Here is a 14361-nt window from a genome sequence, read left to right on the forward strand (position 1 = left end):
AGATAGTACATATACATCAGAAGTCAACATTTTGACTTATCAAAATAAGAGCAGAGAGATCTTCTTTATGAAGATAACACATGAGGTAGCTGATCTAAACTCCGGTGAAGACATACTGCTTTAACTGATCCTGCAAGGTGACTCCATCACCATGCTGCACTCATCACTGTGTTGCACCTCATCATCATGTTGCACCCGTCACTGTGCTACTCCCAATCACTAAGCTACTCTCATCATTGAGCAGTACCTCATCACCATGTTGACCCATCATCAACAAGATGCTGCAATACCATGCTATACCATTGTGTTGCACCATATTGCACCATGTTGCACCCATCCTTACTGTCACCTATATACTGCACCACTATCATTGTGCACTATGTTGCACCATTCATCATGCTGCACTAATCATTGTGTTGCACCCAATTACTGAGCTGCTCATTATCACCATTTTGTTGCATCCTTCATGCTGCTGCAATATATTATGCTGCTGCACTCATTCATGCTTGCTGTAATATATTATCATTATGCTGCACATACAACATCCAATATGCTGCAACCATTTACACTTATCAGCCTTAGTTGGTTGCTATGGCTTGCAGCCTAGCAGAGCAGCTAGGCTATGGTTGTTTAGGCTTCTTTCATATTCAGGCAGCGGAAAGCTTCTCTAGGACACCAACCAACAATTAATGACAGTCCTCTAACAGTCCTCCTTAACTGCCTCTAACAGTCTTCTAACAGTCCTCCTTAATTGCGGCTTAGTTCCCTCCATGAACTATGTATTGACTGTGTCTAGGGCACCAGTGTGACACATAAGACTGTGGTTAGGGCAAGCTTGAACCGTCTTCCTTTTGACTGCGCCTAGGGGTAGTTAGGGGCTCCTCTGCCCAGCATGAAAGGATCCTACATCATGCTGCATAGAACCTTCAAGGCTTCATTTTAGGGCAGCATATAGGCTTCTAGTGATTATGATTAGGTGACATCTCCTTGCTGCGTGGACAGGTCTCCTCTGCTGCATAAACTCCCTTTAGACCTGCGGCTAGGGCATAACATGATCCTCATATCTCAGCGTCTAGAAGTCTTTTACTTAGGTCACTTCCTTCTTGTGATATCACCTTCTTCCCTGACTCCGTTAGGACTTCTTCCTTAATGACTATGTGTTAGTTAGGGCATCATTAGGCCAGCGGTTAGGGCTTCTTCATACCTCCGTTTAGCGTTCTCCATGATAGCGTAGAGCCTTCTCCATAATGCTTCTTCCATGGCTGCATTAGGCTTCTCCATTAGGGCAACGTTGTCTCTTAGGATTTCTCTTCCCACCAAAACCCAAAGAAAAGTGGAGAGGAAGAGATCACAAGAAGAATGTGTGTCCAAATGACTAGCAAGCCACCTCTTTTTATATGCAAACGTTGAGCACAGGTGGGGGCAATTTGGTTGCTGGCTGACCTTGACGAATTGTCCCATAACACAAATAAATTCATATTTCCATGAATACATGTCGGAATTGGATGATTTTTAGATCAATCCTACACCTCTCAACGAGAAGAATCCAAGAAAAATATCAGCTTCCATAAATAAGATGACCCACATGGAGTTTGTCCCTAGTTGCCAATTTTAACAAGTTTGCATAGGCATTTTGTCTCTAACATCTTGTTTTGCAGCAATTTTGGAGCGAATTTAGTGGTTGCAGGTAGTCAAGTTCATTGGAAGCCTCTCTAGTCACAAACAAGGCCAGTGGGCTTCTTGGTTTGCCCTCTAATCCCTCTTTGTCATCATTGTCTTCATTTCTAATTCTGAAATATTTTATGACAGCAGTGTTTTCAAGGCATGAATACATCTAAAATAGTCGTAAATTCACTAATTGTTCACTTAAGGCAACAAGCATTAACCTTGTGGTTGAATTAATTGCATATGAGTGAAGTTTTGTGGAATGTGAGTGAATTTCCAGATCTGATATCAACACCGACAACCATCTAAAATCACCTACAGCAGTAATAAATTCACATAGCAATGGCATAATAATTAGTTTGCAAATCCTACAGCAGTGATAAATTCACTGTCTGGTCCTTGTTCTTTAAGAAAGAAATCCATGTCTTGCAGGAGAAGTCATCCACAAAGATTATCTAGTACAGGTAGCCACCAAGAGAGGTCATCAGCATGGGTCCACATAGATCAGAATGTATAAGTTAAAGTATTCCATTGGTCTTGCTTCTACTTGAAGGGAATGGTCTCTTCACATGCTTTCCACTTGCACATCCTTGACAAACTCCATCATGATCTACTCGAATCTCAGGCATTCCAGAAACCATCTTTCTCACCTTAGTCAAAACTTCATAGTGAAGGTGACCGAATCCTCTGTGCCACAACTTGTTGAAGAATGAAATTAGTGTCAATCTTCATAATTGTATTTGTCAAAAGAAATTTTATTGTTAAAGAAATTGACTTATTAATGCATGGGTTTCATGCTTGGGTCAATGATTTTTAGGTCAAAGCCTCCATTGAAGGTTTCTACATTTTCTCTTGAGTCAATAGAGTCATTGTCATTTTTATTAGACCTTTCTCGGGATCTTGTATGATGTTAAAAGAATTATTTTTGAAAAAACTCAATTAATTATCAAGTCCCCGTAAAGATAATTAACCAAGTGAAAAAAGCCCTCCCAAAGTAAACTCACTTGATGATAAGGTCCCAAGTTACCTAGGCCTATTACATGACTCAAACTCATCATACTAGCATCACTTTACATCATCATTAGATTGAATCTACCCTTATCATACTATCTCTTATTTGATCATTTTTGGTGAAACCCTAACCTTTAGCTTTCACTGCAAAATCTTGTTTCTAAGGTGTTAATTTTTGGTATGTTCTATGCTTAAGAGCAATTTACTTCAATTTCTTAATTAGCCCAATATCAATATCCAGTTTAGCAATCACATCAGCATGATAGTAAAATGTAGATAGAACATAAACATAAATAGTAGAAGACAAGCCAAGACAAGAGGACACAAGATGTGGCACCAGCCAGGGACAAACCCCAATGTGGGGAAACCCTTGATCAATTCTTCTTATATTCTTCAATAGTTCAGCAGAGAGAGATAGTACAAAATTTACAAATCTGATAATTTATGACAACAGGGGTAAACCCTAACCAGAAAAGTCAACGTTGGTCAAACAAGTCAGATTTGACCTCCAAATCAGCTTGGTCAAAGCCCAATCAACTCGGCCTCCAACAGCAAGATGAATCAGCCCAAAATAGTCTGAAAATATTCAATCAAAGTCTGGTCAACTTAAGTCAACCCTATGGCCAGCCCTAGGACAGTCAACGCTGGCCAATGCAGAGTCAAAGCAACCTCGAAATTTGTGCCCCGAACTGCGACTAACCCAAACAAAATATCCTCACTCAAATCCGCAGTCAATGTTGATCAACGCAGCCCTGCAACTCGGTCAACTTTAGGTCAAAACAGGCCAACGCAGTGAACAGAAAAATCTTCCTCCTTCCTTCGCACATGTGAGAGATGTTGCCCAGATTAGCATACCCAGTCAAGTGAGGAGAGAGAGATGTGAGTGAATGAGATGATGAAATAATGCCTTGAGGTCTACTCCTTTTATATGCGACGTTGAGGATAAAGTGGGGGTAAAAATCTTTGTTTTGCTTGCTGGCCGACCTTGACAATTTGTGAATAATACAAATAAATTCATATTTCCATTTATACATGTCAGAATCAGATGATCTTTAGATCAATCCTACACGTCTCAGAGAGAGAAATCCAAGAAAAATATCAGTTGTCATAAATAAGGTGACCCATATGGAGTTTGGCCCTAGTTGCCAATTTTAACATAAGGGTATGTCAATGTCGATTATGAAACCTTAGTCTATATAGGTGTTGTTGATAAAGTCTACAACATATAATGAAATACTATTCTTTTGAAGTTTAGGGTTTTGATAATGTCATTGTAAAAACCCTAGTTCTTTAGGGTTTGTTGTTAATCTCTAGATTATATATTGAAACCCTAGATTTTTTAGGGAATTACGATTTATGAACAAAACCCTTGTAATAACTAAAGTAAGATCCAAGGAATGAAACCCTAGGTGCATATTCTTCTGTATGATCAAAACCCTAGCCTGTTCAAAATTGTTATCTAATTTTTGGAATTCATTGTTTGCATCTAAGGTTTACAACATAGAAAGCAATTGATATAAGGAATGAAACCCTAGAGATGAAATGTTGTATGCTAACCTAATTGTTGATATTCATGCTCTAGAAATGTAGGGTTTGTAACAAAAACCTAGTAGAGAGTGATATTCTAGGGCATGATAATGAAACCTGTTGACCACTAAAGTGGCACCCAAAGATTTATTGAGGACTCCATGCCCAACGATATGTCAGAGGTTGTTTCTACCATCAAGATCATCATATCAACAAAGTTTTTCAACTCTACTTCTTTTTCTCATCTTCTTCTATTGTACCTAGATTCCACAAGCCCTACAGGGATGATGTAAAGTGATGCTAGTATGATGAGTTTGAGTCATGTAATAGGCCTAGGTAACTTGGGACCTTATCATCAAGTGAGTTTACTTTGGGAGGACTTTTTTCACTTGGTTAATTATCATATCCTTACGGGGACTTGATAATTAATTGAGTACGGATGCAACGTTGACAGTGGCAAGGTCAGCAGTAGTATAGATGCAGCATTTGCGCAGCTGTTGGTGGACAAGATGTCATATATTTGCAGCGCAGAAGGAGATGTTACAGAACAGAGTGATGCTTCACCAGGTTGCATTGCGAGAGCATATTCCTCGCTAAGAGGAAGTATTGATTTCTGGTAGCATCAAATGTGCTCCAAGTCTCAAATTTCGCAGGGAGGCTTGGGAACATGTATTCCAAAGAACCCAGAAAGTGTTTTGGGAAATTCCACCCGGAGACAGTTTTATTAAAATAATTAATTATTTTTAATGGGACCCTAAGTCTAAACTTAAGAAATTAAAATAATTAATGGGTATTAATCTAACTGTGGAGGTAACTTCTAGAAGAAGACGAGGATCAAGCAGAAATGATCTTAGCCATTGCCTAGATTCTAATCTGGGTCATTGAATGCCAACAAAAAGATTATTTAAGGAAGCTTGAGGGTCATTTGGAAGACACACAGAGAATTGATCAGTCAGATAGAATTGTTGAAGCTAGAGGCGACGCAGTGACTTATAGTGATCACACAGAGAGGGCAATAGGAAGTTTTGGCTGAAGGATCTTCTCCGAAGCCAAGAATACTCAAAAAAGAGGTAGAGAGACACATAGAGGAGGCATCGCAGAGACCAGAGAGGGTGACGCAGAGCCAGGAAGGGCTCACACAGGCCCCACGCAAAGCAGCGCAGAAGCCATCCTACACAGAAGTCTGAAATTTGCTGGAGGGATGGATATTCTGAGTCGATAGAGCCGGAATCAACTCCAGAATGCAAATCGATTCCCAACAGATGTGACGCAGTGCCCTAGAGGTTGACGCAGACCCACGCAAGGACAGCGCAGAAGTAGCCGAGGAACTCGTTGGTTCAGCTGCCAGATCAACCAAGAGATGCAGTGTAGAGTGAGGTAATCTCACTAATTTCTTCTGCCGAGTGATATTCTTTGTACTGAATTGCCAACAAGGTATCCAGAATTTGTATTCAGAAATAACTTCATCGTAATAATAAAAATTGTCCGATCTATTGCACTGGCTTTCCCGCATTGGGTTTTTCCAGGGACAATTGTCCAAAAACCACTGTGTCATTTGTGTTGTATCTTTCTCTATTGTTCAATTTCTTGTTTCGACATATTATTTAAATGGTGTAGGTTGCAATGTATGTATGCAGTGTCAAATTGACCTCTCTTTTCTTCACTTTTCCAATTTCTAGGCCTAACCCTAGAAGGTCACCTAGGGCATCAAATGAATCTCTTTGTAGCCATCCAAACACCTTGAAAATTGGTCCACTACTACATTGTAGTTTGCTCAAGGGGTCCTCCAAATTTCAAGCAATTCCGACGGTGGAATCCCGAGATATAGCAAGCCCTAGCCACGAGACCATCTCTTGCCCTAGGTTGATTTGGGTTAGTGTCCTCACTTGGGTCATTGTATTTGTATTTCAAAAGAAAATTAGTCCTTTGATCCTATTCTCCTCCCCAATTAGGTCAAGCCCCTCTTTGAGTGATCAACTCCATACCCTTGACCTAGTTTGGGTCCACTTGGCTTCTCTGTGGTCCCATAACTTTGTAACTCATATTCTACAAGGATTACATCTAAGCCATTTCTCCACAAGGATCCTTAGACCTAGGAAGCCTCTTGTCAAGAGATATTCTCAAACCCTAGGCTTAAGTATCCTCCTAGCCCTTCCCAGAGAGCCCATCACCTTGCTTCTTAAGCAAGTAAGCCACATAATTGAGTCTCTCTTGCGAATAGGCTCTAGGAATCATCCTCTATCCATTCACTGATCTACTCATTCTTGTGATTCCTCTTATACTGAGTCTCCTCCCATCGGTGAAAGTCCGTAAAGAGCAGGGAGCCTTAGCTGAGGTGACAGTGGGCTATCGCTCCATTGTTGCCCCTTGACCTAGTAGTTTCTCTATAGGATCCCCTCCTAGGACCCTTGCTAGTTTGATTGGTAACAGGTCCCATGACCATGGCAGCTTGCCATAAAGCATTGCCCCTCCATGGCCACATTATCACAAACACCTATGAAATGAAGGGTTGACCTTGGATATGTCACCTCCCTTTACGGGTTGGAAGCACCTAATAGCGATAGACCTCATATATATTGAGGATCTCTCACTTCTTATTTTTCATCATCATGCTTGAGTTTCGCCCTCTCTCCCAAGGCTTGACTTAGCCTTCATGTAACTTAATACTTGTGGAGATGTGATTTTTGGGAGCTTTTTGCTATTGGAGAATGCCTTATGTATTGGAGATGTCTTTTGGGGATTGAAATACTTTCAAGGAAGAACGTAATTTTATTACAGTTTTTTCATTATTTTACATGTAACTAAATTATTGCTAGGGTTTTTCTGTGATCCATGTCTAAATGCAAATTATTTATGGAGAATCTTGGTTAATTTTTGCATGTTGAATATTTCTTCGTTAAAATCCAAAGAACTCCTAGTGTGCATCTCCTATTTAATTTCTCCCCTCAAAGAAAAGATAGTTAGGTTTTATTAAGTAGAAAAAAGAGTTTTCCCCCTTACTCCAATCATTTGTCATTTATCTCTAAGAATTGCTCTAAGACTCTATCACCCAAGTAGGATTGGGCACTAGTAAATTTTGTTGATCAGAAATATTTTAAGAGTTAATTGTTTCTCCTCCTATTTTTCTAAGTCTTTTAAGGAATGTTGCTAAGGATTTTTCCTAGAACCGAATTCATCTAGGGCATTGTGGATGAGTGCTTGTGGAAGAAAAACATATGATTTACCTTTATAGTCCCTTTTAACGCAAATCTAGCTTTATTTATGGTAAATCCTTCCCTAGGAGGCCTGACGTCATCCTTCTATAGTTAATTTTGTGCCTTGGAAACCCTAAACCTTGCCTAGCTTCAACTTAAGGCTTATTTTGAGGGTTTGCTCTATTGCTTTGTTAATCTAATCTCTTAGTAAACCCTTTCTTTGACTTTTATGTGTCTAGGATCTCCTTTTTGTTATTGCATCTCAAGAAACCCTAGGTCATTCAAGCCCTTATCTACTTCAGGTGCATGATACATTGCTCCTTACTAAGAAGAGTTGAGCCTTTTTCCATCATAGAGTGTCTTCACCTAGCCTATATTTCATCACTTTGAATCCTAGAACTTAGAATATCTTTATAGGTGACTACTAGGAAGCCTCCCTAATTAATTATCTTTATAGGTGACTACTAGGAGCCTCCCTAACTATCTTTAATTATTTCTCCTCCTATTTTTCTGACTCTTTTAAGGAAAGTTGCCAGGGCTTTTTCCTTGAACTGAATTCATCTAGGGCATTGTGGATAAGCGTTTGTGGAAGAAAAACATATGATTTACCTTTATAGTCCCTTTTAGCGCAAATCTAGCTTTATTTGTGGTAAATCCTACCCTAGGAGGCCTGACGTCATTCTTCTATAGTTAATTTTGTGCCTTGGAAACCCTAAACCTTGCCTAGCTCAATGTTGCACGAAGCGGGAGCGAAGCGGAAGCGGGAGCGTCATTTTCCAAAAATCTAGGAAGCGAAGCGTCCGCCGAAGCGTCTGCTATATATATATATATTTTTTTATATTTTTTTGCATTTATACTCAAAACAAACATCCCAAATACCAAATTAATTGTAGAAGACATGAAAACATGCATATTTTTGCATAAATCAAGATAGATATGGCATCCATGATTCCATTGTAGTTACTAGTATGTACAACAATCATCTATATTCTAGCTATTACAAACATACATCAAATTTTTAAGCATATTATAAAACATAAAACATTTAAGCATATTATAAAACATAAAACATAGAGCATATTATGATTTATCTAGCAAGTGAGCAACTATCAACATTTGTCATGTCCAAAATTCAAATAATAATGTTTACAAAATATGTCACTTGGTCACCGCCAAGCCAAAAAGGTTCAAAATTCAAATTCACAAGTCTACAAGTCTAATGAGTAATCTATGACAAAAAGTAGTAGATTGTGAATATATCTACTAATCTCTCCTCCTTCCACCACGAATAGAACGTGATGGCGGGCCTCCACGTGGTGGCAATGAAGAAGATGGTCCCTGTGTAAGTCGTGGCACTGAAACTGATGAAGAAGAACCCCCTGCTGTTGGTGTTGAACCATGGAACCTAGGAACCAAGGGACCAGATGGGGGTGGGGGTGGTGGCATATCAACACGGTCATCATCATCCTAGAATCGCTCAAAAAATTCATGCAAAACAAAAAAACACTAGTTAACAAAAAAATTAAAAACATGAATTAGAGAAATGTTTTATAAGGGAAAATTGGAAAATTCATACCACAATGGACATACCTGGATAAGAGCATCCTCTAATTGCTCTAGTCGCAACACTCCATCCTCCAAATTGGGCTCCTCTGGATTCTTGTCCCAAATCAACAAGTCTTTATTAGACTTTGCATCTTCACAGTAATGGGACAACAATCGCAAGTTGTAATGAACATAAACCAAGCTCTCTGCCCGGTCTAAATTCAACCTGTTCCTTTTAACACTGTGGATGAAAGAATAAGAGCTCCAACACCTCTCTGCAGAAGAAGTGTTTACCACCTGTGATAGCACCCGCAATGCCAAACTCTGTAGAAGTGGAGTACCCCCTCCATGCATGTTCCACCACTCAAGAGCAGAAAAAGTCTCTCGATCTTGAATTGCATGCATGCTCCCAAATGGACCAGTGTTGAGCGTATAGTTGCTCACCTATCTCCGTACCAATGCAGCCTCCTCCTCATCAGGGATTAATTTACTCAATGCAGCCATATATTTTTCGTGAACCTCTCTATCTTGGTGTGGTTTTTTCCTGCTTCCCCCCCCAGGTGCTGGTGTTGAAAGCCATGATGGATGATAGTATTTAGGTGTCAAAACATATGCTAATGCATGCAATGGAATATTTAGCATTTCCCATCGGTTTTGCACCTCTACACGAATATAATTGTACAAGGTGGTATCTCTAGGCTCAACAATGTCTTTAATCTGCCCCAACATGCTATCCATTTGCTCATACACCTCCCCAATTACTGGTCGATCTGAATCTGCAAACTTGATCATGTAATAAATTGGTTTGGTGAATTGCAAAACATATTTAACCTGTGACCAAAAGTAACTGTCAAGAACAGTGTCCTTGACTGCATTAGCACCATCTGTGTCAGTGTTAATTTCATCCCATGTTTCAGCACACACCAGATTAGTTAAAGCTTGTCTCACCCTCACTAGCCGCCTAAAGGTGAGGTAATAACTAGCAAATCTTGTCTTTGCAATTTTAAGCAATTGCAACTTGGAGTAAGTGCCATAGAAGTAGTTTACCCTTGTATGCCCTGTGATGAATTTAATGAGCTGCTTCCCTTTCCTGTAAACCTCAGCAATCCACCCACAATCTTTGTGTTTCACAATATCATGCATCAAAAGGTTCAATGTGTGAACCAGGCACCCAGACCAAAAGATGTGTGGATGAGTACGCTCAATAATTTTTCCTGCTGCCTTACAATTTGCTGCATTATCTGTGATCACTTAAACCACATTATTCGGACCAACATCTTTGATTGATTTCAATAGGAGATCTGCAATGTTTTGTGCAGTTGCACTGATGGAGGAGGAGTCATGACATGCAATAAATACTGCACCACTAGAAGAAACACCAAGAACATTTATCAAATGTTGGTTTCTAATATTTTTCCACCCATCTGATACAATGGATACCCCAGAATCCACCCACTCATGTGTAAAACGTGTCAAAGCTCTTTGAACCTTAGCTTTTTCTCTTTCTAATAACACTGTTCTAGCTTTCTCATAGTTGGGGGCCTTGTATCCTTTTGGGGCTTCATTGATGGCCTTTACCATGTCATGCCAATAGGGAGAGCGAAGCACATTGAATGGTACACCGCAAGCGCAAAGAAAACGGACTATCTTTCCATCCACATCATCCCTCCCAGCAACATTAAGGAAATCCCCTATTGTTCTTCTACCTCCAGAGGTTGTAGAAGTACCATGAGGAGATGGGCAACTACCAAATTTAGAGGTTGCACTTGATTCAGAATGAGTTTTTTGTTTCTTGTTTTTTTGTTGTGCAGCCATCTCTATTTGGATGTATTTTCTTCTTTCTTCAGTTGAAATGTTTGGGCAAATTTGTACCCCCACAGAACCCTTTTTTTCATCACTGTCCAGCACCCCACAAAGATGCCTCCTCAGACGGGTATATGAACCACAATATGGTTTTCCTCCATGACAACCATGAGGGCACACAAATTGTAAGATCCACCACCCTTTCCCCCATCAAGTTTGGTCACATAGTTCCACAAGGGTGTTGATGTACCTTTCCCATCTTGTGCTTCAGTGTCCCCTTCAAGTTCATCCCCTTCCTCTTCAAACCCTTCCTCCTCATCATACATTGGGTCACTACTATTAGGACCAAGTTCATCCCCTTCCTCTTCCCTTCTATTCCTCACCCTTGCCATCATTAAAACCAAGAGTGGAATGATACATAGAAGCCAAAAGAACACCATCTTGGAATATGGATATAGGTGGTGGACAACCTGTAAATAAAGGAGCAAGTAGAAACAATGGGAAAGAGTAGGAGAGGGAGGAGAAAAATACAATTTTTTTTTCAAAAAAACAAGGGAGTTTGGGGTTTGAACTTACCTCTTTAGCTCTTGTAGATGAAGTCCTCCAAGCTCTTGCTCCAAGCTCCTCCTCCTTCTCCTAGCTCCTCCTTCTTCACTCCTCCAAGCTCTCCTCTCTTCTCCTCTCCTTTCCTCTCTTCTCTTCTCCTCTCCTCTCTTCTCTTCTCCAACTCTCATAAACTCAAAGTGAGAAAATGAGGAATGAATGGGAGCTTTATGCTTTTCATTCCTCACCTAAACTCACCCTAAACTCACCCTAACCCACCCCCTCATTGCTAAGTTAAGTTAACTTTTAAAAAAAATTAAAAAAAATGAAGTGTCATTCCTTAGCCCGCGCGGATTTTTCGGAAGCGCTCCGAAGCGCTCGTGAAGCGTGCGCTTCCGGGCCCGAAGCGTGGCGCTTCCGGAGGCCCGAAGCACCCTCCGAAGCGCGCTTCGGGGCCAACGCTTCTCAAAAACCAGGAAGCGCATAAAAAATGCGGAATCGCGCTTCGGAAAAAATGGAATCGCGCTTCCTTGGGCGCTTCCGGAACGCTTCCGTACGGGACGCGATTCCGGCCTAGGATCCGGGGGGGGGGGCGCTTCCTGCAACACTGGCCTAGCTTCAACTTAAGGCTTATTTTGAGGGTTTTCTCTATTGTTTTGTTAATCTAATCTCTTAGTAAACCCTTTCTTTGACTTTTATGTGTCTAGGAGATCCTCTATTATTTCAGATCAAGAAACCCTAGGTCATTCAAGCATTATCTAGTCCAGGTTCATGATATGTTGCTCCTTACTAAGAAGAGTTGAGCCTTTTTCCATCATTGAGTGTATTCACCTAGCCTATATTTCAACACCTTGAACCCTAGAACTTAGAATATCTTTATAGGTGACTACTAGGAAGCCTCCCTTGCAGTGAAATTCCACTAAAGAGCAGTAGGAAGATTGTTGAGGTGACAATGACACTCTCCCTCATTGTTGCTACAAGGTCTAGCCCTCCCCATGTGACTCCCCTCATTAGGCATGCTAGATTTTGTGGCAACACGTCTAATATAGGTTCAAGAAAAATTGAGCAACCATGGCTACCTTGCAACCAATATTGGTTTGAGTAAAATTAAGCAGCCATGGCTACCTTGTAACCAACTTGGTTGTAGGGACAAAACTCTCCTCGAGCCCACCCCCTTTTGTTGCACAAATCCCTTTGCAACCAGCATTGCACTATATTAGCAAACCATCAGCATTATATTTTTTGATGTAAACCCATTTACAACCATAGGGCCTCCCACCTAAAAGCAACTTTGCCAACATGTATTGTTCTTCATCAGTGCATGAAACTCATCCTTTCCTTTTGCTTCATCATAATTCAAACTAATTCATAAGAATTTAAAACTACAAATATTAAACAAAACTTAACATGCTCAACCTGGTTACCTATTCTCATCAGCTCATACTTGCTTTTTCCTTTTCAAGTTGAGGAAGCATATCCAACCTCACATCCTCCAAAGTTATGCAGTTCCATTAGTATACTCTTGCTTGTTTTATTCTTCAAATCAGTCATATATATTGCCCCTTCTAGAGAAAATTCAGCCTCATCATCTTCACCTGCTCCTTGCACACGAAGTCTCAATGTTTACCCTTCATCCCACAATGGTTTCCTTAGTTAATCTTCTTTTTTGGCCAATATATGGCAATTATCTAGTTGTCATTAGTGAATTCCTTTACAATCAATTCAAAATCTTATGGAATCAATACCACTATGATGAATGGGAAGCATACGTTGATTTATGCATAATGTAACATCTCATAATTAAATATCATTATCCATAATCAAATGCCAATGAGATTGGAAATTCTATAAAGTCCTAATGTTCAATTGATGGTCCTTTATAAACATTTTGATGTTATCAGTGGATTCAAAAAGCAAATTCGAAAAAGGCAAATTTCTTAAATAAGATTCAATAATTTTAATGTTAGGATACCAATGTTCAATATCCTTATTATAGCATCCAAATGTTAATTTCAACTTTACTATAAAAGGAGAAAGAAAAATAAAGAGCCACATACCTTCTTATTTCATCAAGGCGTTGATTGAAGGTTGGATCAGCATCAATGTCCAATTGCTTGTTTCCCTCTAAACCAACCAAAACATTTGGTGCCTCTAAAAAACAAAAGAAAACTTCATTGCTTAAGTAGCAAATTCAAAAGCAATACGATTTAGATTTTTTGTACCATTTTTTAATCATTTACCTGCTTCTGAGTTAAACCAAAATGTGATTAGTCTCTCTATGGCTGTTACTAATGTATGTAATGTGACATAGAGCTTCTATACTAATCCAATTTAAATATCAAACACAAATGCTATGTGACGATTCAATAGTTTAAACAGTCACAAATGACCCTCTTGTACAACTAGAGCATAACCATTACTAAAGCCTAAGTAACACAAAATAAAACATAGACTAAGGTGCATAGATTTTGTGATACCATGGCCACTGAAAAAGCAATCTAGCCCTCATCTTTTCACATTTTCTCATGCAGGTCAGAGCTCTGAAGTGTTTTGGTGTGCAACTGAAGGGAAAATTGCAGGTTTGAAGGGATTCCAAATGGTTGGTAGGTGGGTTTGTACACCAGATAATATTTTTTTCCTACAGCAGTGATCATTTTCTTTCATACCACAAATCATGACTCAATCAACAAGGAAAACTGAAAAAAAGTCAAAGGAAAGGAAGGAAATCCCCTGTTGCTATTGACCCCCTCCATCATCTTCATCTCCCTCTGCCAGTGTTCCATTTGATGCAAGTACAGCTTCTAATGTTGAAAAATGCATTGTTGTAGCAAGAAAGCAGGCTCAAGAGAGCAAATCCGAAATATCCATTGTGGAAGTACGTAACAAGACATCAAGGACCCAAGGCCAAGTTAATTGGGGGGGTGGGGGGAGATGTTCTTTGGACATCTCATTTTTATCCAGACTGGAGTAAAAGCATCTATTGCCGAGTTAAGGGCCGCTTGTTGGGCCAAGATTCTGGACCTGGACCATGTAGAGCAGTGAGTGCATCCAAATGAAAAGAAATGGAAAAAGA

At 39.8% G+C, this 14361-nt stretch overlaps 1 protein-coding gene across 2 annotated transcripts in view; it reads right to left on the reverse strand.

Annotated features, from left to right (window-relative positions):
* The window catches only part of LOC149172579 (uncharacterized), a 405339-nt gene that overhangs the window by 289108 nt on the left and 101870 nt on the right, over positions 1–14361 (reverse strand). For both annotated transcript variants that reach the window (XM_089427744.1, XM_089427743.1), the window contains exon 5: positions 13346–13439. In XM_089427744.1, the coding sequence (XP_089283870.1) occupies positions 13346–13439 (94 nt within the window). The remainder of the gene's footprint in view (positions 1–13345; positions 13440–14361) is intronic.

This window comes from Pinus tabuliformis, chromosome 4_2 (genome assembly GCF_031772625.1).
Source record: "Pinus tabuliformis cultivar Carrire ecotype Pingquan chromosome 4_2, CPIR1, whole genome shotgun sequence".
Taxonomy (NCBI): Eukaryota; Viridiplantae; Streptophyta; class Pinopsida; order Pinales; family Pinaceae; genus Pinus; species Pinus tabuliformis.